The 27,866-nt window shown below is 36.7% G+C and overlaps 1 protein-coding gene across 12 annotated transcripts in view; it reads right to left on the reverse strand.

Moving 5' to 3' along the window:
* The window catches only part of LOC137431267 (uncharacterized), an 88,953-nt gene that overhangs the window by 12,541 nt on the left and 48,546 nt on the right, over positions 1-27,866 (reverse strand). For all 12 annotated transcript variants that reach the window (XM_068122389.2, XM_078781760.1, XM_078781764.1 and 9 more), the window contains exon 9: positions 24,755-24,850. In XM_068122389.2, coding sequence (XP_067978490.2) covers positions 24,755-24,850 — 96 coding nt within the window. The remainder of the gene's footprint in view (positions 1-24,754; positions 24,851-27,866) is intronic.

Genomic DNA, 27,866 nt, shown 5'->3' on the forward strand with positions numbered 1-27,866 from the left:
CTTGTTTGAGCGCATCCAGTGCCACACACTTTTTGGTAGGCTCTGTCCACCTTTTGTTAAGCCCCGCCCCTTTTGTTAAGCCCCGCCCACTTTTGCTAAGCCCCACCCCCTTTTGCTAAGCCCGCCCACTTTTTGCTACGCCCCGCCCACTTTTGCTAAGCCCCACCCACTTTTGCTAAGCCCCACCCACTTTATAAACTCTTTAGCATTGTATCATTTCCAGGTAATACATTACATCATTTTCAGGGAATTCCCATCACATCATTTCCAGTTAAGACACGCCCAGGGAATTTCCACAGGAAATGACACACCCAGTCCTTATAAAAGGCACCGACCACACAGGCTTTTTCAAACACGCTTTCTGCTTCACTTGAGAATGGACTACTATGCCGAAATGGAATGGGATAACTTTGCTATTCCTTGGAGTCCTACTACCTGTGTGGAACTCAACCTTCAGATTGATGAACTGGACTCGAACCTCTTATCAATGGAGGTAAGTTTGTTAATTTATTTATTTATTTAATTAATTATTAATTTAATTATTTATTTTAATTTTTTTTTTTTTTTAGATGAGACTCGTGTAAGAGTTAACAAAGTTTATTTTAATATTCATAGAGCTTGATTTATACAAATAAAAATATTGTATTAAATTAATACATTGTTATTTTCTTTCACAGGAAATTGTATCTGAGATACGAAATGAAAATTCTGCTTTTAACACAACTTGGGATGAAGTTATTTTTTTGTTTGAAGACATTTTGAACAACCAAGACCCCCAGAACGAGTTCTACCTTGATGACCCACCCAAAGAGTTATACCTTGGAGATCCACAAAATCCTGAAAAAGAGTTTTACCATGATGATACTTGTTGTGAGTTATCAAAACAAAACCCACTGAACAAGTTCTACCTTGATGAGCCAGAATACAAGTCATACATTGGAGACCCACAAATTTCTGAAAATTGGGAAAGGGGAGTTCTCCCTGATGGTCCGCAGTTATACTATGTGAGACACATCATAGAAACCCTAAAAAATTGTGAAATGGGAATTCTCCCTGATGGTCCGCAGTTATACTATGTGAGACACATCATAGAAACCCTAAAAAATTGGGCAAGGAGAGTTCTCCCTGATGGTCCGCAGTTATACTATGTGAGGCACATCATAGAAACCCTAAAAAATTGGGCAAGGAGAGTTCTCCCTGATGGTCCGCAGTTATACTATGTGAGACACATCATAGAAACCCTAAAAAATTGGGAAAGGGAAGTTTTCCCTGATGGTCCGCAGTTATACTATGTGAGACTTATCACGGAAACCCCCAATATTTCTGAAAATTGTGGTTCTACCTTGGGGACTTGGAAAGATGGTTATATTTTTGGAGACTCGGAATGGGGGTTTTGTTTTGATGACTCGGAATGTGATACCTATCTTGGAGGCTCAACAGGAATGTGGTTATACCTTGGGAACTTGGAAAGTTGGTTTTATTTTGGAGACTCTACCTGTGGGGTTCCTCTTGGAGACTCTTTGGATTCTAAAGCAATGAACAATGTTCTTTATTTAATGACGCTTGATTTAAGCAATATCAAGAAAGTTCGAGGAAGAAAATGCTGGAAAATTCTTTCTTCCCATTTCTACCTCTTCAAACTTGAAAGCCGTGAAAGACAGAATTGGAAGAAGAGGAAAATAAAAGAAAAGAAATACGTATTTAAAAAAAGAATAAAAGAAAGATTATGTTAGGGTTTGGGTGGGATTTTGAATGTGAGGGTTAGGGATGGGGTTGGGTTAGGGTTGGGATTTTGAATGTGAGGGTTAGGGTTGGGGTTGGGTTAGGGATGGGGTTGGGTTAGGGATGGGGTTGGGTTAGGGATGGGGTTGGGTTAGGGATGGGGTTGGGTTAGGGATGGGGTTGGGTTAGGGATGGGGTTGGGTTAGGGATGGGTTTGGGTTAGGGATGGGGTTGGGTTAGGGTTGGGATTTTGAATGTGAGGGTTAGGGTTGGGGTTGGGTTAGGGATGGGATTGGGTTAGGGTTGGGATTTTGAATGTGAGGGTTAGGGATGGGTTGGGTTAGGGATGGGGTTGGGTTAGGGATGGGGTTGGGTTAGGGATGGGGTTGGGTTAGGGTTGGGATTTTGAATGTGAGGGTTAGGGTTGGGGTTGGGTTAGGGATGGGGTTGGGTTAGGGATGGGTTTGGGTTAGGGATGGGGTTGGGTTAGGGTTTGTATATTATTATGACTCACTCACACACACACAAAAGTTAAGCCCCAACTAAAAAGTTGTGGGATTCTGTGTTTGGGGTTCACAGATTTAAAAACGTATCCCCATTATACACACACAAAAGTTAAGCCCCAACTGGAAAGTTGAGGGATTCTGTGTTTGGGGTTCACAGATTTAAAAACGTATCCCCATTATACACACACACAAAAGTTAAGCCCCAACTAAAAAGTTGTGGGATTCTGTGTTTGGGGTTCACAGATTTAAAAACGTATCCCCATTACATTTTATTTATTTATTTATTATTTTCAAGGGTATTATCTGCTTACTTGTGTTTTTTGTAATTCTTGCGAGTAAAATGAACCCAAGATTTCTTCTCCATTTAAATCATATAATTTGCAGGTCCAAGGGACTGTATCCATTACATCAATGATTTTAAATAATTCACAAGTCCATTTTTGTGTATAACCTTTCTCAAAATGACTTTTCCATTTGTATATTCTTACAATATCACCAACTTTAAACTTGGGCTTTCTCAAATTAATCTCCTTTTCATATTCTAATTTTGTAAATGTTTCTGATGGTTTTGATTTTGTTGATGAATGAACTGTATTATTATAATTATCTACAATATCCTGAATTAAATACACCCATTTTTGAGAACCGAGTTGTGTGAATTTTTTATATAATTTCTCTTTTAAAGTACGATTAAAACGCTCAATAACAACTGCCTTTCCTTCATTAAAGGTGCTGTATAATTTAATACCCTTCCCCTTAAGAAATTTCATGAATATTTTGTTATAGAACTCTGTTCCCTCATCAGTCCATAACTTCTTTGGTTTCCTTTTATCCCGATCAAATATTAGCTTAAAGGCTATCATTAAAGTATCACCCCTTTTATTTTTTAAAGGGACAACCCAGGCAAATCTACTCCTCAAATCAATAACGGTTAAAGCATACCTGTATCCCCTGTCATTATTCAATTCAATTAAATCAGCGGACCATATGTGGTCGGTGTATTTAGAATAAACCTTCCTTCTTTTAAACTTTGTGATTATAGGTTTGTGTAATTCTTCAGCCAAAAGCTCCTCAGTCTTGATGACATCATTAGAGCCTAATAGTTTTTTGAGGAATAACCAAGACCAAGTTTCAATTTAGCATTTATCAAATTTCTCACAATAAACCTATCAACTTTCTCTCTCAACGTTGGATTTTGTATCAAAGACAAATTATACAACATTTCGCTGTCGGCTTTATGTTTTTCAGTCAACGTAGTGGTTTTCCCATAAGCAATATCATGCTTCATACACACTTCGTCAACCCTATTTGTAGGTTTAGACCAAGGTTTAGGATTGTCAGCCTCATCTAATCTTTTATCCAAGTTTGTTCCTGGACCACAGAAAGAATACCCTGGAAGGTGTAATTCCCCTGGAATTCCAGTTGTTGGAAATTTACTTCCTGACAGAAACTTTTGTATGTCTCCTCCTCTTTTAGGAGAGATGAATTGGCACTTTTTAGAGCCACATACTTGACATATTCCTTTTTGATAAACTCTATTATTTTTAGCTTTAACATAAGAGATATTTTTAGATTTAGTTTTCTTTTTACATTTGAGACAATAACTCATATTTATTTATCAGAAAAATTCCGACAGAGTATCAAAACCTTTTTGGTTTTCAACATATACATTTCAATCTTTATTTTTAAAACATAAAGAATCCTAAGGAATGCCTTCACTCTCTCCTCCATTTATTTACAAATAAAAACTAACTAAAGTCAATGACACCAACATCATCAATCACATAATCTTTTCCTTCTTCTTCTTCTTCTTCACCACTTTCTCGTTTAAATCTCCTCCCTGAAATTGAAGACATTGACGTTGTTATTTTTGAAACCATTATCTTCATAAGAGTTGTTAATTCTTTAATTTCCTCTTCGGTGCGTTGAGATTGATTTATTTGCTCTAATACACTCAATCTTTTACGAATCTCACTGATTTCCATCTTTTTATATTTTTCCTCCCTCTCTCTTTCCTCCCTCTCCTCCTTCTCCTTTTTCTCCCTCTCCTCCTCCTTTTTCTCCCTTTCCTCCTTCTCCTTCTCCTTTTTCTCTCTTTCCTCCTTCTCTTCTTTAACTCCTTCCTCATTTATCTTAGCAATTTTTGATATCAATATTTTCACAGCATTCATTCTTTCTTTATTTTCCTCTTTGGTGAGTTGAGATTGATCTTCTTGCTGTAATACATCCACTCTTTTTTGAATCGCTCTGATTTCCATCTCCCTCTCCTCCCTCTCTCTTTGTTCCCTCTCCTCCTTCTCTCTTTTCTCTCTTTTCTCCTTCTCTTCTTCAACTCCTTCCTCATCCCTTGCTACCCTTGAGTTTAAACCCCAAAGAATATTATACATATACTCATCTGGATTTTGAGATATTCTTGTATCTATAATTATTTTTCTCATAATAGGATACCAATAAGATTTGTTGACGATTTCTAAAAGAGTTTTATATTTCATAACTTTGAGAAGTTCATTTTTATTTAATACTTTAAACAAGTCTCTATTTGTGGGTTTAACAATATCAGTATAAGGCCAGTTTTTTATGACAAAATTCCCATGTATATGCTCCAAATCATAAGGTATGTAATACCGAGCACCCTTTTCTTGTAGGTATCCTTGAATACAAAAAATATAATTCTCTTGTAGTCTTCTTCCTGCCATTTATGTATCAGAAATATATGAGATTAATATTATGACAGGTAATACCACCCCATCTTCCCACTACCAAATCGGTTTGTATTCCTCGGCTTTCTATCCTTATCTCATGACCTTCCTTCTTTGTCATGCTAACCATCGCTATACTATCATATATTTTTCTTTTCTTAAAACCATGTATTTGTTGTTTATTAATTGTACTTCCACATAAATCCATATCCTCACCAAGTGGATAATATTCTTCTTTACGAGACTGATTCAAATCATGTAGGTCTTCTATGTTTATTGAAAAAGACCAATTATACCCTAAATCAGGCATATCGTACCCCCATTTATTAATTCGCATATTAACTATATGTCCTTCTTTATAAAATTCAATTGTAAGCAGGTAGTTAAATTCAATGAGGAAAGGTGTATGGGCAGTATAACCAGGTGTTGTGGTTGTAAATTTTACTTGTTTCACAAAACGTGCTGTTTTCTTTAAAAATATATATTGTGATAAATCACTAAATCTAATTAAGTCATTTGCATCTGTAGGGTTTGGATAATTGATTAATTTATAAGTATTCTTCATATTAATATTTTTACTTACACTATATTTTTGTCGTTCAGCCTGTGCCTTTGTATAATAATTTGATAAATCAATATCCTGAGAGGATTTTCCAAAGATAGAACCATCTTTTCCAACATAAGTCATTTATATTAGATTAAAAATGATATCATAAAAATTTTCATTATTGTTGAGTTGAAATAATACATATAAACATAATTGACCACAACATTTAGAATTAATTTCTTGAACTTGAAATGTTTGATAAACACCATTCTGTAAGAATTGTATTACTTCAACAGGTGGTGGCATACCATAACTATCAAAATAATATTTATCCTGACTATTATGAATACAAACCCAATGAGAACCATTCTGTGTGTCTAAATTCATAATAATATTCTTTGTATTCTTATTTATATGTATTAATTCATCTCTCATACAAATAACCACATTATCAATTTTTAGTGTTTTACAATACTTAGTAAGTTCTATATTTGACGTTGTATTCTTTCCAAATTGTTTAAACCATTTATCCATTTATTTATGAGAAAGATACAATCCATTACCCCGTTTAGTTAGTTTAACACCCGCTTGAGCGATAGAGGAAAGCATATCTCTAACCAACAATCTAGCTTTATCAGGTAGACTTTCAAGTTTTTGAGCAAAATCTACAATTACACCACTTCCACTAATTTGTTTCTCCAACTCCTTGTTATGTCTTTCCAATTCTTTTTGAGCTTTTAGTTGTGCCTTCCTTTCGTTAGCAGTTTTTACCGCTGCTGAAATACCACCAGTCAATGCTCCCGCCGCACTTAAACCAGCAAATAAAGGAATTAGAAACGGGAGAAATCCTCCTCTTGACTCGTCTATTGAATATTTCTTTAACATAGGTTTCGTCATTTTAATTTTAAGAGATCCAACATCATTTAGTGTTTTTACTTGTGTGTGTGTGTGAGTAAAACATCAATTCTTACAGCTCCTTTTCTTTGAATTGTATTAACATTAATAATACAAGGCTTTTGATTTTGAATACAAGATGTTAATTTATTAAGATTGATTTGATTAACATATACCCCAACCATTTATTTATGAGAAAAAACCTATGTGATATTAATCATAACACCATTATCTGTATTAATCTGTAATTCTGTTTCCTCCAAAAGCAAACAATATGCATTAACCTCTTCACTCTCCCCTCTTTCAATGTATAGAGAAGTATCCACGCGATTAGACTTTATAGTTTCCTTTTGAGAACTCAGGTCAATTGCGTAGATTGTATAAAGTTTTTGAAACGCAACCATATCCAAAATAGGATCATTATTACCGTTGCTTTCACACACCTTTTGGTAAGACTTGTAGGCTTCCGCATAATCATTTTTTTCCCAATCAATTTCCAATCTATCTCGCGGATAAAATGTGCCATCAAGAGAAACCCGAAGTTGTTTCACCTTAGCATTATCACTCAGCGCATTATTCTTATTAGTACCGTCCTCTCCATCTGGTTTTTTAAAAATGAGCCAGACGTATCGTGGCTTTCCTTGAAGAACACCCAAATTCCAAGTGTAGGTAGTGTGTTCCAGTTTAACGTGTTGACATCTTCTTTTAAGGTATGATACATTTAGCGGTTTCTTTGAGTTAAGTCTTCTATTTAACATCTCTTCCGTTTTAAGATTAGGAGTATATTCACTGATATACCAACACAAATCATTAATAACAAATTTATTATTTTCTCCAAAAGCATTTTCAACCCCAAAAAGCAATCTATTTACATTATCATTCCTTTGTAGTTGAAATCTAATTTTAAGCCCATACAAAACTTTATCATAATCACAAAATCCAAATATACCTTTCAGAGGTACTGTTACGGTAAAACTATTCTCAGCTTTTGCGTCATCATTATACATCGACTTCCTTTGACTATAACCAGGGTCTGCGTTTGTACCCGTTGACATATCAGGAATAAAACCTTCAACAGCTCCCTTACCCATTCTATCACTAAACGAATATAGTGTAAATTTCATCATTTCAGATGTAGCAGAGATATAATCAACCGCTTCAACCTCTTGTGTTCCAATATACAGGCGGACACTGTCAAACATTTTCCAGAAGAAATCATTTACGAGTGTAGCATTAGTATTATTCGCAGCCTTAGTGAATTTAAATTTACACAGCAAGAAACTATCAGCTATATTCAAGTAAGTTTGTTGATTATTTATTTCAAAACTTTTTGTTCCGTTTGAATTCCAGTCTGTTCCTGTTATAGCATTTACCTTAAAATAGTCTTCCTTTTTAGTGGAGTTTGAAATGATAATCGTATCATCCAAATCATAGATACTATCAATCGCTCCCATACTTGTATTTATAGAGCATTAAAATTGTTGAAACCTTGACCCAAGTATTTTAATGATTTTTTGTCGTTCTTGTGAAGATAGTTGAGTTTTACCTTTTTTTATTTCTTTGATTGTTTGTAATTTATGAGACTCCTTTTGAGCATCTTTTATACTCTTTATAGCACCCGCAACTGAACCCACGGCAGAAGCAGTTGAACCAATTAGGTCTTTATGTTTAAGGATGGTTGAACCAATACCCATTAGAGTATCAATTATCCCATCTCCTTTATTTCGAAATTGATGACCTACACCTCGTTGTCTCTTAGGTTTATAGTATCCTCTACCCACATACCTTGTATAGTATGGTGAAAGGTACATGCCCTCCCCTGTAATTATTTTATATTTTCCCAACTCGTGTTTTCTCACAATAACCATTATTTATTTATTGAAAAACTTCACGTAGGTGAATTCTGATGGATATAATTTCATCATTAAAGGATATCATACGATTATCTTGGTCGGTTATCCTAAAATTTACTCTGTATATGGTTTTTCCTGACACAGGTAAATAGACAAGATTTTTTGGTTCCATATTAAATTTATAACCAATCGGGGTTGAGGATGCACTGAATGAAAATATTGTATTTGTTCTTATTCCATCATTATAAGCACCATCAATCAAATCACAATGAATTAATACTGAATTTATACCGGAGGATATTTGGATAACATTATCACTGTAAAACGTCCCGTTATTTTCAATCTTTTTTGAAGAGAAACCCAATAGCTCTCTAAACGAATTTTCAATCGTGAAATCAACTTTATAATTATTTTTAAGTTTAATAGTTGATTTTGAAGTGTTTTTGAATATCTATTACAATATTTTTTGGTTCATCACCTTTTTCTTTCATAAGGCGAGAGACTTCTGAAGATATTTGAGAAATCTCGTAAGCTCCAGGTGAAACGGTTATAGTTTTATATCCACTTCCTGGATTATAACTAAACTTGTTGTTTTTCTCTGTGATATTAAACAAGGTATTATAAGTTTCCATCGACAATAAAGATGCCTCATATGAGGTAAGGGGGTCAAGTTGTAGTGGGTAAGGGAATGAAGCTGTGTAATCGCTCGTTGTGAAATTAAAACTAATAGCCCAGCAGATATGTGAAAAAATTGTGCTTTTGGTGATACAAGCATGAAATTTTGAACACTGATAGAGCATACTACTAGGAAGATTTTTGGATATAGGGGCATTCAAATCTTTTCCTAGGGACAAAATGGCGGCCATTTAAAAAATGGCCGTTTACGGATAATAAGATACACAGTACCGATGTCTATAAAACTAGATTTACTTATTGCTCAAGCACACCTCTGATGTTTTTTTCACGTAAACAGGTTGTAAGATCATAATTAAATGTCAACAAACTCACATAACATTTATTTGGTCCTTATTCTTTACAAAAATAATTACTTTTTGAGCTATTTTGAGCAAACTCCAGAAACACAATGGAAATGAAGTGAAAATGCCACATTAACGCTGTGGAAGTGACTTTCACTATAAAACAGTCTACAAAACAGTCTTCCACATGTTTGTGTATATGTAACAGGTGTGTTATTCCTCCTGTATACTATCGTGTGCACTCCCCTGCACAGTGACACAGAGCTGAGCACTGGAGTGCGGCCTTAACACACTTGCACCGTTTCCTGCAACCCTTCTTGCATCCACATCTAATCAATTGTCGGCATGCCTCAGTTGCCTCTGTGAGGGTTGTCCAATATATCCCCCAGCCGTTATTACTCTGTTTCCAACCCCATTCACTTGGCGATGGGAGCTCAGGTGCGCAAATCATCATCTGGCCCCAACAAAAGCCGGCTTGGTAGGCAGCTCTCTTGATGTGTTGTCTGAGGGCTTCTTGCGTTGGTGGGATAGCCTCTATTGATCTACCAGTCTGGGTGAAGAGATGCTTGCGGGCATCGTTAACATGTTCCTGGCTGCTTGTTCGATCGTAGAGCAGAACAACAAAACGCTCCAGTGGATCCATGTTGTCATTTGCAGTTGAAATGGTTGGTGTGGCAGCCAGTGCGCAGAAAGCTGAGGTGACCTCATCATAGGCTTTCCATGTTTCCCATGCTGTTTTCTTCCCCCTTCCACCGAAGCAGGACACGGTGTCACACCCAGTGAAGGCGTGGAAGAATGGCAACCCTCGGCACTTGTTTGGTCCCAGTGCCACAGCCATCTCGTGAGCTGCCAAGTGCCTGAAATTCTTCCCTGTGCCAAAAGCAACCCAGAGTTCATCGATGTCAAGATATCCAGTTGCTGCCACTGCAAGGATCAAAACATCTGTGTCCACTGTGCGGATTGACACCTTGGTATAGCCCTGTCTGACTGCATCTTGGACATGGAGTAGTATCCTTGTATCTGCCTCCTCGTGACTACACGGGGAAAGACCAGTAACATCTCGTGGCTGTGTACAAAAAACTTCTTTGTGGTTTGTGGTGACGATTTGCTTGTCAGTCTCAATGTTTGCTATCCTCGTTGCTAGAAAGTCAAACAACTCCACCTTGTTCTCGTCTATGCGAAGGAAGGCCTGCCAGTTTCGAGGGATGGAACTAGATGGCTCAACTCGTCTCCTGGTGCCTTTACCCCTCGTCTTCCTGGTGTCGGCTTTCAAACTGTCTGGGAAATATTCATCCCAGATAATATCAACCCTGCTCTTATTTTGTATCTGAGATGTGATGTATGGCAAGAATACTAGTGATGCATACTCAGAGAAGGTCTTCGCATTACGAGGTGCCAGCATGTTCACGATGGCTGCTCCATCCAGAATCATGACTTCAACAGGGGGGCTTACATCATCATTTTCCCGTGAGGTGATCAGATCTTCTAAGCACCCAACCAGATCAGACTTGGTTCCAAGCCGGATTTTGCCCATTTGTGACAATGCAGGGGGACAAGCTTGGTTTTCATGTGCAAATAATTCATCAAGATCTCCATTCCGTGTCTGGGATGCAATAAACAGCCTGGAGAACAGAACGCAGTCATTCTTCAGAGATACCACCTTCAACTCTGTTCTTGACTTCTCTCTGACTGGGGGTCGGCTGAAGAGAGGGAGATTGCTTCTTTTTATTGGGTCAGTGATAGGCTTTGTCTGATGTACAAGCCTCTCGTTCACATATGTGTCATACTGTTCTTTTCCCAGCTTCTCGATCTGGTAAAGGGTGTTGATGACTGCTGGGTCTGCCAGGTCTCTGCTGTCTAGCACCAAGAGATCTTTGCTGTCGTCACAGAATGGGTTCCCCATCTCTCCTATGACACGGGTGAGTGCTCTCACATCTCGAGCAAAGGCTACCTGCGTGTGCTTTGTCTTTCAACATGTCTCTACGAACTATATTTGCGGCTCTAGCAAGACAAACTCCATCACTGTCAGTGTCGTGATCACATGCCTTCTGAAGGGCTGAGCCAACATCCTGGTTGAAAGCAAGCAGAATATCTCGACCGGACATGTGCTCCTCTAGGTCTGGAAAATATGTCATGATTCGATCTTTGAGTTTGGTGGAGTGGACACGCCTGGTCAAGACTGTTCCAAGCTGTTCCAGCCTGGTGGTGTATAGTCTTGCTAGGTCTACCAGCTTGAACACTGGTGTCACAAGAGCATCTGTGCGGGCATCATCGATGTAGGACACTAGCTCTCCAAGTGCTATACCGTGATTGATATCATCTTGTTCATTCAGTGTTGTGCTTGTGGCCCTTGCTTTGTTATAAAGTGACACCAGACACTTCACGTGGTACTGTGCATCTTGTGCTATAAGGTCACCTGCACTCAGTTTAGCAAGAAGTGCCTGATCTCCTAGTTTCAGGGCAGCTGTCCTGACATGTTTATCGAGGTCGAAGGTGGAAGCTTTTCGCAGAGAATTAGTACCCGCTGGTTTGTCACAAAAGAAACACTTTTCAGGCTGTGGCTGTGTGTGGTCTACATGTACTCTGTGACGGGTGTACTTTCTTGAGACACTTGCGGTTTCTTCACTAGACGTTTCTCTTTTTTGTGCCCGATGCAGTTCAGTTTTGTTGTATTTCAGTCTGCATGAATCATGCCACTTAGCCTTGTGGCTCTGGAAGGTTGACTGGATACCTTCACCATCGTCCAGGCGGGACAGTTCTAGAGATTTTGGCAGGCAGCCCATCTGGCTGAAGGTGAGGAGATAATCTGCAAGAGTTTGGTATCCGGACCCTGTGGTTCGCTTGGAATCAGCTGGACAGGCAAGGGCCTCATCGGTGACCTCCTGACATAACACACACTTCTCCCAATCTGTCAGATAAGGCATGTTTGTTCCAGATGTACTAGGGCTTTGGGGGTCTAATAGCTTGAAATTTTTGTTGGCCATTGTCAATTAAGCATTATCCACCACCACCATCCAATCAATATACAAATTGGGAACCAAATCTAGGTAGCTACTACAGTCAATGAGCGAAGGTGCAGTGCAGTCGAGTTATCATCTGAAAAAGAAATACATACATTATTATCATAAATATAGTAATTCGCTTTCGTAACTTTTCACTAGCCTTGCATTGTTCCTTATAGTCACCTAGTCTATGATAGGAAAGTTCATAAAGCTACATCAAAGTTGTTCATATAAAGGTATTGAACCAAAATTACACCCAGGAGAAATCAGATAGTCATGCAAAGTTAAATAATTAAACCGCTAGACCAGTCCTGTCTATTGCAATGGTAAACCATTTGTTCTGCCCCTTATAGGCCACCATAGATTCCAATTTTGAACCCAGTATGAAGGTATTGCATAGCATGTACATGACAATTTATAATATGCTCATTACATTGTGTTTCAATAGCAGCACAAATGACAAGTCTGAAATAATAGGTAAATATGTCCTTCTTAGCCGCCATTTTGTAAAATGGCCGCCATTTTGGGCCAAGGAGAAATCTGGAATGCCCCTACATCCAAATTTCACTGTAAGGGTATGCCCTAACTGTGTGCCAAGTTTCATGCTTGTATCATCAAAGGCACAATTCTACCACAATTCTTCACATATCTGCCGGACTATAAGAATTGTGCTTCTCATCTTATTTAATATCTAATAAAATATCTTTGTATTGACATTTATTAATTATTTTCATATTCATCAACTGATCTAAAATGGCTGAGGATTCATTAAAAGAATTGTTGTTTCCAGCCTTCTTACTACCTAACAACAATAATAGCCTATTAACTAATTGTGATGGGTCATTTGGAAGAAAACTAACACCCGAACCAAGCTTACTTAAAGCATCAATAATATGTTTCTCCTTCTCATTCTTCTTACTTTTACCAGCAACAGAAACTCCATAATCAAGTGCATTTAGCAACTCAATATATACCCTATCTTCCTCTCTTTCCATATCAAGTGGTTCCTCAAAATATTTTGAACCGCTGAATCCGGGGTTTGTTAGAAGAAACATTAATCTTGGAGTTAATTTAACATTTGGTTGAGTAGAACTCAAGAACATCAATTCATCATTAAATATCAATACCTTTTCTTTCACAAGATGGAACACTGCTGGTTCTTCTGTTGGAATGAGACCTGCTCTGGTTTTTGAATCTGCCAAATATTCATTGTTTTGAAGAGCTTCCACTGCATAATTAGGGGGTTGATTTACCTCCTCAAGTTTCTGAAATAATTCTTCATCATTATATTCTAATTTTCCAAGTTCTTGTTTTGTTATCTGACTAAAATCTTTGAGCATTTGAAGTTTTTTCGGAGTAAATTCTACCGTGGGAACTGTAGGGTGTTGAGTTTTTAAAAGTGGTTTAAAAAATTTCTCTTGTTTTCTTTCAAAGGCTTCTTCACCAGTTAGTTTCTGTCTCCGTTTCTTCTTTATCTCTTCCTGTTGCTTTACAACTTTTGATGTTCTTTAAACTTTCTTACTCTTTCTTCGGTATTCATTTTCTGTATTTATTTATTGAAAAATATCATTTAATGAATTGTAAAGGTCAATGGGAAAATTTTCCTTTTCTTTGTCATTATAGTAAATGTGTTGAAATAAATCCTTTTCTTTAAATATTTCATCAAATTCTTTATTGGTATTAATACGAGTTGTTATTTCTTCTTCACTAATACTTGTATCTCTGCTTTTCATACGTTTGCGTTGAGTCTCCTCATCGATATCAAAACCGAATGATAAAATCTTAACTCCATCACCACACAATTGTTTAATAATTTGTCTCATTCCTTCAGAATTAGTTTCTAAAATCCCAAGACCATTAGATTTTACTTTATTTAACTCACTCTTACAATGTGAATATTTTGTAGAACCAAGAGAGACCTCCTCAAATATTTGACCTTCGTTCCTCAATCGCATATGTTCCTCCATTGAAATGTAGTAATAATCTTTCCCTTCTACTTCTCCTGGTCGCTTTGCTCTGGTTGTAGTACTCACAAAACGAATCATAGGGTGTTTTTAAAAAAAACTTACAATCTTTTCATTTTTACTATTCAAGAGTTTAGATTTATGAAAGTTCTTTCCTGAAGCAGATTTACCCACAAGATTAATAATAATAGTTATCATTTATATATGTAATTATGTTTAAAATAAAAATACATCCTTTAATATCTCATCTTGTTTCACAACAATATATTTATATTTTTCAATCGTGTGTTTCATATAATTTTCAATTTCTTTTTTACTACATAATGTAGAGCAATTATCTCTCCAAAAATTATTTACATCTATTGAATTTAACTTAAATAAAATAAAAGTATTGGCATTGTTTCTTATTGAGCGTCGAGGGAGTTGAAAATATGATTGACTAAGATATATACAATTACAAGAAGAATGTCTCCCTCTTGTATAGTAGCTATCCATTACTGTTTGGTTTCTCTCATTAACACAATCATCAAAGATGACGAGGTTCTTTTTTGATTTATCTAAATCTTGAGGTGAAGGTATATCATCCGTATTATCACTGAGAATACAAGTTATGGGTTTTGGTTTCGATTTTGATTTCTGTGTATCACAAAATAATTGTATTATATCTTCAATATTATAATCATTTAGTTTGTTTTGAAGTTTAAATAAACCGATAATGTCTTCCTTTTTAAGACCTGCATTAAAACCCTGTGAGAGTAGTTGATACTCGGGTTGAAAACTAGACTTTGTAAAAATTATTAAATTATCATAATCTAAAAAATTAGGACCAAGGAGCATCTTTAAAAGTAAACAGGTTTTTCCACATCCGCTTGAACCAACTATTAGACATCTCAATGAATTTGGAATGTTTTTATGGTTATTAAATTTTATCTTATTTTCCCAAACGGGTAAAAAATCATTCATTTATATATTTGGAAAACAAGTCATCTAACTTTTTTTGAGCTATTTTAGAAACTCTATATTTTATCCTGAGTTCGGGTTTAATTTCAAAATAATTCATTATTTTATTTATATAGTATCTTGTATTAACATTTCCATTAAAATTATTTTGAATAATAAATATCATTAAACCCTTATACATTTCCTCAATACAAATAGTCTCTTCCCTTGAAAGAAATGGTGTATTATCATCACAATACTTAACATTCATCTCTCTTATTAATCTTGTAAAGTAATTCATTTTTGGTTCTAATTTAAAAGAGTTATATATATTTTTATATTTTTTATTATCATTAATTAAAATTAAATCACAGAAAATACATTGTTTATATGAACCCTCATTATTAAGCCATATTCTATCACAAGCCGGACAATTCTCTAATTTATCATATGGAGAGTCTGGAAATTCTAAATATCCTTCAGAACTTATCATATTTATATGGTAAATTTTTACTTAAACTAAACGCAAGTTTATTCATTAATAAATACAATGTTTCAAAGCACAAAAGACAAATTTCAATCAATCTCTACTTCGGTGAAAGATATAGAAAAATATGTCAAAGATGTTAAATTGAACAAAGATAAATATGGAAATTTTTAGGTAAAACCAGTTATGGAAAATAACATGAGCCCCTCTATTTCATTTAAAGGAAGAGCTCTAACTATACCTGGAAAGACATCCATTAAAGTAAATCTAACAAAAGTTTCTCCTCTACTCCTGGCAATTTATTCAAAGCTTGAAAAAGTGATTGACCACGATACTTTGAAAAAGAATGATAAGACCATCAACAATACTCGTGGAGAAATTTGTATTTACTTTAATAATCCAAAGGGTGTAGATCTAAGTAAAATGAATGATGTTAATATTTCTGGTGAAATGTCATTTCGTTCTATGATAGTTAGAGATTATTTAAAGATAACTTTTGATATTAAATATGTAGAGATTGAATCCGTTAATGAAAGAAAGTATATTGGTATAGATGGAAAGGTTTTTTCTGCTAATTAAATATGAGTCATTACAGCAGTGAAGATTTTACTATTTCATTGAACTCGGACGATAGTGATGATAGTATTTCATTGAACTCGGACGATGGTGATGATAGTATTTCATTGAACACAGATGATAGTTATGATACTAATAGTTTGTGCTCAAATGATAGTTATGAGAGTAGCTTTATTGATGACTGAGTATGATTCTGAATATTCATGTGATAGTTATGACTTAGATCATAACTAAGCCCCCTTCCCATGCCCGCCCCCTTCCCATGCCCCTCCCCCCCCCAAAGCCCTCGCCCTCTCTCAGATCTGTCGATGTCTCCATGTCTCTCGGTCCCTGCTCTCAAATGTTGTGTTTGTGTCCTTCCCCCTCTCTCCCCATCTTGTCTACCGCTCCCGATGTTATATGTTTTATGTGTCGGTTTGTCTTTCTGTGTGATTAATGTTCGCTCTTTCACGAGCCTCGATCTTGTATACAAAAAAAAAAAAAAAAGATGATTCTGAGTGAAAAAGTGTTTTAGTTTAAGCACAGCGATATATATAAAACGGAGCTGTAAAGCTCAAAAGTGTTTTATTTTAAGCACAGTGATATCTATCTATAATTCCAGTAATCTCTGTGTGTCTGTCTGTGTGTCTGTGACCGCTGTTTCTCGACAACTACCGGTCCGATATACTTGAAACTTGCCAGGTATATTGCTGGGGACCCGAGGATGTGCCTTTTCAAGGTTTGAAATTAATCGGACAAGTACTTACCGAGCTATGGCGATTTAGCCGTTCGCCGTTCGCTTTGCCGTTGCGAATGGACCAAACCATTCATGTAAATAGAGGGGGGGGGGGTTCTGTGGTCGTTCGCTTTGGCTTTGCGAATGGACCAAACCATTCATGTAAATAGAGGGGGGGGGTTCTGTGGTCGTTCGCTTTGGCTTTGCGAATGGACCAAACCATTCATGTAAATAGAGGGGGGGGTTCTGTGGTCGTTGCGAATGGACCAAACCATTGTTTTTTTTTTGCAGTTTTTTTTTTTTTTGCAGTTTTTTTTTTTTTTGCAGTTTTTTTTTTTTTGCAAGGAACGGGCACCCACGTACGGGCACGTCCTAGCTTATATATAGTACGGGCATGCCCTAGTATATATAAAACACCACGTTTTCTCACGCTATAAATATGGTTTATTGTGATACTTGCGAGAAGGAAGTAAAATATTATAAACAACATATTCTCACCGCAAAACATACATACAACATTCTTAACAAACTTTCCCCTCTTCCACCTAAAACAAAACATTGTAAGGTCTGTAAAACAACCATCCTCAAGAAGGGGTTTAAAGCCCATCTTAAAACTAACAAACACTTGTCAAAATTGTTTACTATTAAAAATACTGATGGTGCTTTCAAAAGACATATCAGGATTCGAATCTTTAACTTCAAACCTCCCGAACCAAAGTCTATAGTTGATGCTGTAGAAATAGTCAAACCTGCTGTTCAAACATTGATTGAAAAAACACTAAAAGAAATGAAACCACTTAAATTTTATATGGGGGTAAAATTAGAAATGACAAAGGATAAAGGAGTTATAGATACACCATACATGAGAACTGAGCCACACTTTATATCTTCATATCAAGATTTTAAAACATCAGGAGTCTATGATGAACTTATTAAACAAGAGCAAGATGTGGATAATTCAATCGTAGGAAGTGGATTCAATATAGGAAAAATTATTTACATAGACATTCATATTCTTAAATCAGATCCTCTAAAAGCTTCTTCTTACATTGATTTACCCAGTGTTATCAAAAATAGAAAAGCAGTTATCAATATCAAAAATAAAGACAATAAATGTTTTCTCTGGTCTATTTTAGCACACTTACATCCTCCACATTTTCATGATGAAAGAGTATCTCATTATAAAAAATATGAGAATACATTAAATACGAAAGATCTAAAGTTTCCGATGACTTTAAATGATATTCCTAAATTTGAAAAGTTGAATAATTTATCAGTTAATGTTTATGGTCTAACAGAAACAAACAACATTCAGGTTTTAACGCTTTCTGACAATTGTAAACAAACTCATATTAATCTTCTATATTTTAATTCAGACGAAAATTCACATTATACATACATCAAAGATATTACAAAATTAATAAAACCACAAGTATGTAAAAGAACAAATAAAATATATATTTGTATGCGTTGTCTTAACTTCTTCCATACACAAGAAAGATTAGATAAACATTCAAATTATTGTGGTGAACATAAATCAACGGTAATCAACATGCCTAAAAAAGACTCAAAGATCACATTCAAAGATGAAAAGAAAACAATAAAACATCCATTTGTTATATATGCTGATTTTGAAAGTATTTTAGAAAAAATTGATACTGCTTCTCCTGATCCAAAAGAATCATACACAAATAAATATCAAAAACATACTCCTTGTGGTTTTTGTTATTATATCAAATCATCCGTTGGTGATAAATATAACAAGTTAGAGATGTATAGAGGCTCAAATACCCCAGAGGAGTTTGTGAAACGACTAGAAAAAGACTGTGTTCGATTAACCAAGATAATGAGAGAAACCAATAAACCAATGTCCTTAACAAGTAAAGAAAAAAGGGAATTTATAAAAAACAATGTCTGTCATATTTGTGAGGAGAAAATTGGTAAAGGTCTAAAGGTTAGAGACCATTGTCATCTCACTGGTAAATATAGAGGTCCGGCTCATCAAAGTTGTAATATTAATTATCAACTCCCCTCTTTCATTCCTGTCTTTCTTCATAACAACGCTCATTATGATACACATCTATTTATCAAGGAACTCTCAAAGACTTCTGGAAGTATCTCAGCAATTCCAAACACGGATCAGAAATACATTTCATTCACAAAAACAATTCACACATCTCCTATTACTCATATCAGATTTCTTGATACATTTAAATTCATGGCAAGTCCATTGGCTAACTTGGTTCAAAATCTAAAAGAGTTTCCATGTCTTTCAGAGTATTTTTTAGATAAAGATTTTCTAACACAAAAGGGAATTTACCCCTATGACTATATGGACTCATTTGAGAGATTCAATGAAACACAACTTCCTTTAAAAGAAAATTTCTATAACAAATTAAATAATAGTCATATATCTGATAAAGATTATGTATGTACACGCACAAAATGTTTGGAAAAAATATAACATTAAGAATCTTGGTGAGTATCACGATTTGTACCTCAAAACTGATGTGCTTTTGTTGGCTGATGTGTTTGAGGCTTTCAGAACAATCTGTCATTCTGGATATGGATTGGATCCTGCTCACTATTACACTGCTCCTGGATTGGCTTGGAGCGTGATGTTAAAAATGACAAAACAAGATTTGGATTTGCTAACCGATGTTGATATGCTTTTGATGATTGAAAAGGCAAAGAGAGGAGGAATTTTACAAGTCTGTTCAAAGAGATATGCTAAAGCAAATAGCAAGTACATTCCAAATTATAATCCATCGGTAGAGAGCTCCTACTTGATGTATTATGATGCGAACAACCTGTATGGCTGGGCAATGTCTCAGGCTCTTCCTTATGGAAAACTTAGATGGGTAAAGGAAAAAGATTACAAAAAGGTTTTACAAGATGTATGTATCTCCACACAAAAATAATTGAATGATTCAAAGGTTGGTTATTATTTTGAGGTCGATTTGAAATATCCAGAGGAACTTCATAACCTACACAAAGATCTCCCATTTGCTTGTGAAAAGGAAAGTCCAAAGAAGGAGTGGTTAAGTGATTATCAACAATCATTTAATATAGGTGAATCAACAGAAAAATTACTTACTACATTATATAACAAGAAAAATTATGTTCTTCACCAAAGAAATTTGCGACAATATTTATCAAAAGGTCTAAGAGTAGAGAAGATCCATAGGGTTCTAAAGTTCAATCAAAGTCATTGGTTGAAGGGGTACATTGATTTTAATACACAAAGAAGAACAGAGTCAAAAACAGATTTTGAGAAAGACTTTTATAAATTGATGAATAATGCGGTCTTTGGTAAGACCATGGAAAATGTGAGAAAAAGACAAAATATCAGACTATCAACATCTTGGAAACAAGCATCAAAATTAATTAATAGACCGAGTTTTACTAGAGCTGAGGTCTTTACTGAGAACTTTTGTGCGATCCATTTGATTAAAGAGAGCATTAAAATGGACAAACCTATTTATATTGGAACATCAATTCTTGATTTATCAAAGTCATTAATGTATGATTACTTTTATAATAACTTGAGGAAGAAATATCAAAATGATGTTCATCTACTTTATATGGATACAGATAGTTTTATTTTGCAAATTAATACTGATGATGTTTATTCAGACATGAAAAAGGACATTAATATCTATGACACTAGTAATTACAGTCCAGAGAGTGAGTTGTTCTCTTCTAAAAATAAAAAGGTGATTGGAAAGTTTAAGGATGAATTAGGAGGAAATGTCATGAGTGAATTTGTGGGATTGAGGTCTAAGGCTTATGCTTATAAATACATTGTGAACAACGTTGAAAAAACTGATAAGAAGTTAAAAGGCATAAAGAAAAATGTCATTAAAGAAACAATAAACTTTAAGGATTATTATAACTGTTTAACAACAAAGAAAGAAGAGTTTAGAAAGATTAATGGAATAAGAAGTTATAAACATAAATTATATTCAGAAGAGGTGAATAAGAAAGCATTGGGGGCTTTTGATGATGAGGTTTATTTTAGAAAATGGAATTGATAGTCTCCCTTATGGTTATATAAGTATATAAGTGATAAGTTAAAAAGGGGGGTTAGGGATTTTAACGGGCTACCGCCGCCTTTTTACAATTATATAAATGATAGAACCAAGTACCAACCAGACTAAAGAGTGGAGGTGTAATCAACCTTGGTATATAAATGGTAAACATAACGAATGTGAAAAATATCAAATAGGTATAATTGAAAAGACAACTGGTAAAAAAAATTACAAAACAAATAAGAGAATTAATTTAAATACCGGTGAATTGGGTAAAAAAGATGGAAATATTTTTGAGTGGACAGAAAACTTTGATGGTTGCCAGGAAAATATATACTTTAATTTTAAAATGGTATGTGGCACTGGAGGCGCTCAAACAAGAACATTGAGGGAGGTTTACCATTTTATCTTAGCTCAGTTAAAATATCTTAATAAAGAACCAAACTCAAACATCTTTTTTGTTAATATATTAGATGGTGAAGAGAGTGGCAAGAGAATTAAATTATTTCCCACGCATAAACAAATATTTGTCGGATCGATGTTTGAGTGGGTCAAAGATGATTCACCAGATGATATTAAGAGTAAAAGGTTAAAAGGTCCATAAGGTCAGAAGGATCACAGGTTCACACAGAAGGACCATTGTTTAAGTGGTCTAATGAATAAGGATAACATGTCAAAAGGTTAGAAGGTTCGTAAAGAACAGGGTGAGAGAAATAGAGGTGTTTAGGGGCAATGAGGGAGGGGAAAAATTAACATGTAAGTCAATGGGAAAAATGAGAGTGTCCCAGAAGCAACATATATACACTACTACCATCTATAATAATAATAATGATAATAAAAGGCAGCGTGCCAGTGTGTGTCTCCCCCATAACTTCAAAACCATGAAATCTAGTGGCCGCAAATTTTGCATGCATACTTCTCGAACTCAAAGGGAGTGCATGAATGAAAATTGGGTGTTTAGGTGTGTTAAAACACCCTTTTTGAAGATAAATAACAGCTTTATCCTTAGTAAGTCTGCTATCCTTTGCAGAGGTCTTGTGCATTTTCAGCCTGCAAAAATGCCTTGCCTTGGAACATGCTGCAACAGTTTCTGCACGATTAAGTGCTCAGAATTTATGTTTTCACTTTCCTCACTCACATCATTGAATGTATGATCTTTATCCCTACAAATAACTGTGTACATCGTTACGGTAGGTGCTATAGTTTTCAAATTAGGAACTTCGAGTGATTTTATGCATTGTATGATGCAATTTTCCACAATGTCCGCTCATGGATGAATTAAAGTATATAATCAAAGTCGTGATATTTTTAAAAAGACAGCGGGACATTTATGTAGTATTACGGATTACATAAGATAAAGGCTCCTTCGTTCACCATTGTTAGGTTGGGCTGAGAGGCATATATAGAGCCATGTGAAATAATGTCATAAAAGCAAGCCGTTCCTTATCAATAGGTGTTTGTAAGCCATGGTGATAAAGTCGTAAGCAGTGTAATTCACTTTTTATCACAACGGATGTAGTTTCTGAAATTAAAATTACATTACAGATTATAGATGACTAGATTATAGATGATTATTACATTATAGATGACTTTGTTGCTCAACTTTGAGCGATATTCTTTGACGTATGTTCATATGGACAGGAAGGGGTAGGCTGGAAGTCTGGGTGGACGCAGGGGAGGGGGTAGGATGAGAGAGGGGAACGGGTGGGAGACATGGTGCCAGCTGCAGGTTGACTGTCGAGTTGCATTCCTTAAAAGGAAGCCCATGTTATAATCTCTTTTAAAATGGTACGTGTGTGCTGTTTGAAAATGAAGGGTCGTTTGCTATTCTGTTTGAACAGGATGTCCAGAGACAGTTATACATTTATAATTAATTTTATCCTTTATGAATGATTTTGTGCTTTTGCACCTGTTAAGTTTGCCAAACCCTCATATTCTATGGTGCTGCCCTCAATTCCGCTCGCCTCACAATGCCCTTCCCTCCCTTCTCCCCCTCTCCCCTCCAGTTCCCATGCCCCTCTGCCTCTCCCCCACCACTTTCCCCTCCCCTCCCCCTTGGGGTGGATGACATTTCACACATCCCCCAATGTTGATTGCATATTCAGTTTCATTGAAAATGTTTATAAATGTGCCCGTAATTGCATTTTTTTTTTTTGGCATTTGACCTTTTGACCCAAATCCAGGGGGCAGGGCCAAAAATGATATGGCTCTTTCACCTTCGTGCCATGTGCTTATCGTAATTACCAAGTATAGGATGAGATAGTGTGACAGACGGACAAGACAGACGGACCGGAATGCAATACCAAATAGACAGACCGGAAGACTCAGCCGTTTTTTTTTTTTTTTTTCCAGAAAGAGCAGGGATTAAAAAAAATAGAGCAGGAATAGGCTTCCAAGCTAGCATTGCTCCAAGCCCAGAAACGGGCTTTCCAATTACAATCTAACAACCCAGAATTTAAACTTTGTGTTACAAATGCTTCATTGCATTCCTTTAATCACAAACTTTAAGAAATGAAACACACCAAAACGAACAAAAAATATTAACGGAGAAACAGCTGAAGGCATTTTTTAAATTGAGGATAAAAACCAAGAAAAGACTGGAGCGCAGAGTAGTGCAAAAAGCTTAATCGTCAAAAAAGATGATCCAACAGTGACAAAAACGAACATTGGACAGCATTCGGCAGAATAACGTTTATTAGATTTGTACATTTTGTTTGTTTGAGTCCGTCGGAAGGTAGCTGTGAATGCATTGGGGTGTAAAACTGCCTTCTCTATCGTTCAATCAAACGCACGGCCTGTTGTCTCATTCGCCCTGTTTCCTAGTTTTCAATCTCCATTTAATTAAGCCTGCCGATTGCACGAGCCACAATCAATTCCATCTCTCGAGGTTAGCACTGGGGTTTTATGGTTTTTGCACATATCCGATTTGCCATTTTGGGACTGCAAATAGCACCGTGTTACTCAAAAAGAAACCGGTCCTTCACCATACTGGTAAATCTTTGCAAAGAGAAGCAGTTGTATGATACATCAGCATTTTAAAACAATGTAAATTACAACGACACTCAGTGGAGAGCATACCTCCGCCAGGTAAACAGTTTACATTTTGTATCCCAGAGTAGACCAGAAAATCACAATACAGAATCACATTTAATCAGAATCATCCGTCCACAACTTTTTGAGATATCCTGATATATATCGTTTTTGGCCCCATCTCCCAATGGTGAAGATTCACTTTAAAAATTCTTCGAGCCAGATCCGAATACGGATCTTCACCAAAATCGAATGATTTCGTCCTTGTCACATATGCTACCTCCCTGCCAAATTTCGTCCAAATCCGTCCATAACATTTTGAGATATCCTGCTATATGTTGGATTGAGCCCCATCACTCAATGGTGAAGAATCACTTTAAAAATTGAATAATTCTCATATCCGAATCTAAATTCAGATCTTCACCAAAATCGAATCGATTCATCCTGGTCACACACCCAACCGGTCCACAAAGTTTCATCCGAATCTGTCCACAACTTTTTGAGATATCTTGCTATGTATCGTTTTTGTCCCTATCTCCCAATGGTGAAGAATCGCTTTAAAAATTCTTGTAGCTAGATTTCAAATCCGGATCTTCACCAAAATCGAATGATTTCGTCTGTGTCACACACGCTACCTCTCTGGCAAATTTCGTCCGAATCCATCCACAACTTGAGATATCTTGTTCACAAACGGACAGACAAACAAACAAACAAACGGACAGAAAAACAAACAGACAGACAGACAGAGACAGGGGTGAAAACATAACCTCCATCCACCTTTGGTGGTGGAGGTAAACAGACAAGACACATACCTCGATCAAACGTTTCATGATGGGCATTTTCCAGAGAGGTCACATTCCCTGGCACCTTTGTCACCTTTTCATTTGGGATATCTTCGCCCTCAAAATCTGCCAGCAAACAAGCAATGCACTCCAAAAGATATCCATATGCCGGAGGTTCACCTCCAAAACTATATTTGCACAGCGGTAGGTTCCAGCTTCCATTCAAACAACACCATGGTCAGCACTAAAACATGCCTCTCGGGAATGTGATTAACCTTGGGAAAATTTCCTTAACCACGCACGAAGCCACCCTGGCCTGGAAATACGGAGGATCAAGAAGGATGAATAATCTAAAGTGTACACACGCTATCGCAGGGGTGCGCTCTTTGGATCCTAATGTGCAGTACAGCAAGTCCTCACTATACTGCGTAGATGTGTTCCTGGAAAGTGCGACTTGTAATGAAATAACATGCAGCAGAAAGTATTTTCCCATAGGAATACATGTTGTAAGAGGTGAGGGGCGGTGGGGTGGAGGCGGGGGGAGGGAGGGGGGTAGGGAGAGGTGCGTTACTGGAAAATGTCGGTCCCCTCTTAGATAACTTTTAATTGAGACCAAGAGTTATAATAACGATAGTATATTGAAGTAAGAGATAAGTTTAAAAAACAGGGAAGAGGGTAATCACCTTAAATTGTAAAATTGGCATAATTGCTTTAATCTTTAAATCAGCGCTAACATCGCATTAAAGGATTCCTCCTGGCTGCACTCACCTCCCTCTGCTCACAAGTCATTGTACAAACTGTGGGATTTTGTCTGAAAAACTAATAAGCTAAAGGACACGATGCAAGATCATATTTTCAGTGCACATTGAAAGCAATTTCTCCATGTTTTCCATCACCTCACTGTGACGATGAACACACATCAATGATGCTCAATTTTGTGCCACATAGTCGTTCCACAAAACTCAAACGTGCTTATAGTGAAAAAGCCAAACTTTCACCATGTATAATCGCACAAAAAAGTAGAAATTGATCAACGACATTCAACTACCACAACGTATAGTGGGATGACGTACAGCGGGGGACTCACTGTATAAACAAAGCCTTGTACATCAGGCAAATGGGTGATGTGCAATGCATCAGCATCAACGCATTCCATTGGAAGATTAATTGAATGAGGAATTCTTATTCAAATAAGTAAAAGTAAAGGAGGTTCACATCCACGATGTATGTGTATATATATATGCCTTCTCCCAACATATGCCAACTTCTCCCAAGACGCCTTCTCCCATCTGCTGTTTTCTGATCTCTCCACAGGTGTTCAATGTGATTTAGATCTTGACTCAATGCTGGCCACTTCAAAACAGTCCAGCATTTTGTCTTGAACCATTTCTGGGTGCTTTTTGAAGTGTGTTTGGGGTCATTGTCCTGCTGCAAGACTCATGACCTTCGACGGAGACCCTGCTTTCTGACACTGCGTTTAACATTGCGCTCCAAAATGCCTTGGTAATCTCCTCATTTCATGATGCCATGCACACATTCAAGGCACCCAGTGCCAGACCCAGCACAGCAACTCCAAAACATCACAGAACCTGCTCCATGTTTGACTGGAGGGAAGGTGTTATTTTCTTTGAAGGCTTCATTTTGTTTCTTGTAAACATGCAGATGATGTGCTTTACCAAAAAGCTCTAATTTGGTCTCATCTGTCCACAGGACATTCTCCCTGAAGGATTTTGGCTTGTTCAGGTGTGATTTGGCAAACTCCAGTCAAGCTTTCTTATGTCTTTCTCTCAGCAGTGGGATCCCCGGTGGGTCTCCGACCACAGAACCCCCTTTCATCGAGTTGGCGACGGATGGTACGAGTTGAAACTGTCGTACCTTGTGTCTGAAGGTCAGCTTGAATCTGTTTGGCAGTTGATCGAGGTGCTTTCTTCACCATTCGAACAATCCTTCGCTGCAATCTTGGATCAAGTTTTCTCTTGCGGCCACGTCCAGGGAGGTTGGCTACAGTTCCAAGGGCCTTAAACCTCCTGATAACATTGCGCACAGTGGACACAGGAACATCAAGGTCTCTGGAGATGGATTTGTAGATCTGAGATTGTCCATGCTTGGCTACAATCTTGTGTCTGACCTCCTCAGACAATTCTCTGGTTTTCTTTCTTTTCTCCATGCTCATTGTGGTACACACAGCGACACAAAACAGCAGACCGGCTCCTTTTCTCGATTCAAACTGGTTGAATGAGTGCTTTTTATACTGCAGGCACCTGCAACTCACAATAGGCGCGTTCAATTCCAAAGTAAAGAAGGATCACCTGCTTGAAATCTAATTATTTCTAACAATGGCCCAATGCAAAAGAGCTGCCAGCAACCCTCTTCGGGTGAAACTGCCAAAATCAAGACTCTGCTCACCTTCACTCTTTCACTCCTCTTTTCTCCCGCCTCTGGAACAATCTCCCACACTCTCTTCAATCCCACTCCTCCCTCCAGGTCTTTAAAACAACTGTTCACTACCATCTCTTATCTTTCCCCATCCAAAACCTTGATCTTTTGTACCCCCGTTAAAAAACCCCAAATCCACCCCTTTCAATGTCCGACTCCATTACTGAAATTCCTAGTTGTGTCAATTTGCTTTATACTGTGAACACACCCCCCCCTCCCCCTCCACAGATCTCCCGATGTCCCTGTTCTCTACTGTTGTTGTGATTGTGTGCTTCCCTCTTTCTCCCCATCTAGTCTCCCCGCTCCCTTTATTATATGTTTTATGTGTCCGTTTATGTTTTTTGTGTTTAATGTTGGCTCTTACATGAGCCTCGATCTTGTATACAAAAAAAAAAAAACTTATATAAAGGTGCCAACAATAGTGTCCAGGCCATTTTAGGATTTCTGTGTGGAATAAGCTAAGATTTAGTAATTTTTTCACCTTTTTTTTGTTTTGTTCCACTGCAAACCAAAGAAATACAGATGTGGATACCAAAATATTTTATTATTTCAACAATTTGCTGGAAGAAATGGTGCATTATTTGAAAAAGGTGCAAGGGTGCATATGTGGTTTGCCACAGGGTGATGACATGCGTTTAGCGCAAGGGTCTCAATCCATTCCCACTGGCTAGCATGCAGTGAAGAGAGCCGAGTGCACAAGTCTCTC

The sequence above is a fragment of the Myxine glutinosa genome, chromosome 7 (genome assembly GCF_964187855.1).
Source record: "Myxine glutinosa chromosome 7, kmMyxGlut1.1, whole genome shotgun sequence".
Lineage (NCBI taxonomy): Eukaryota > Metazoa > Chordata > Myxini > Myxiniformes > Myxinidae > Myxine > Myxine glutinosa.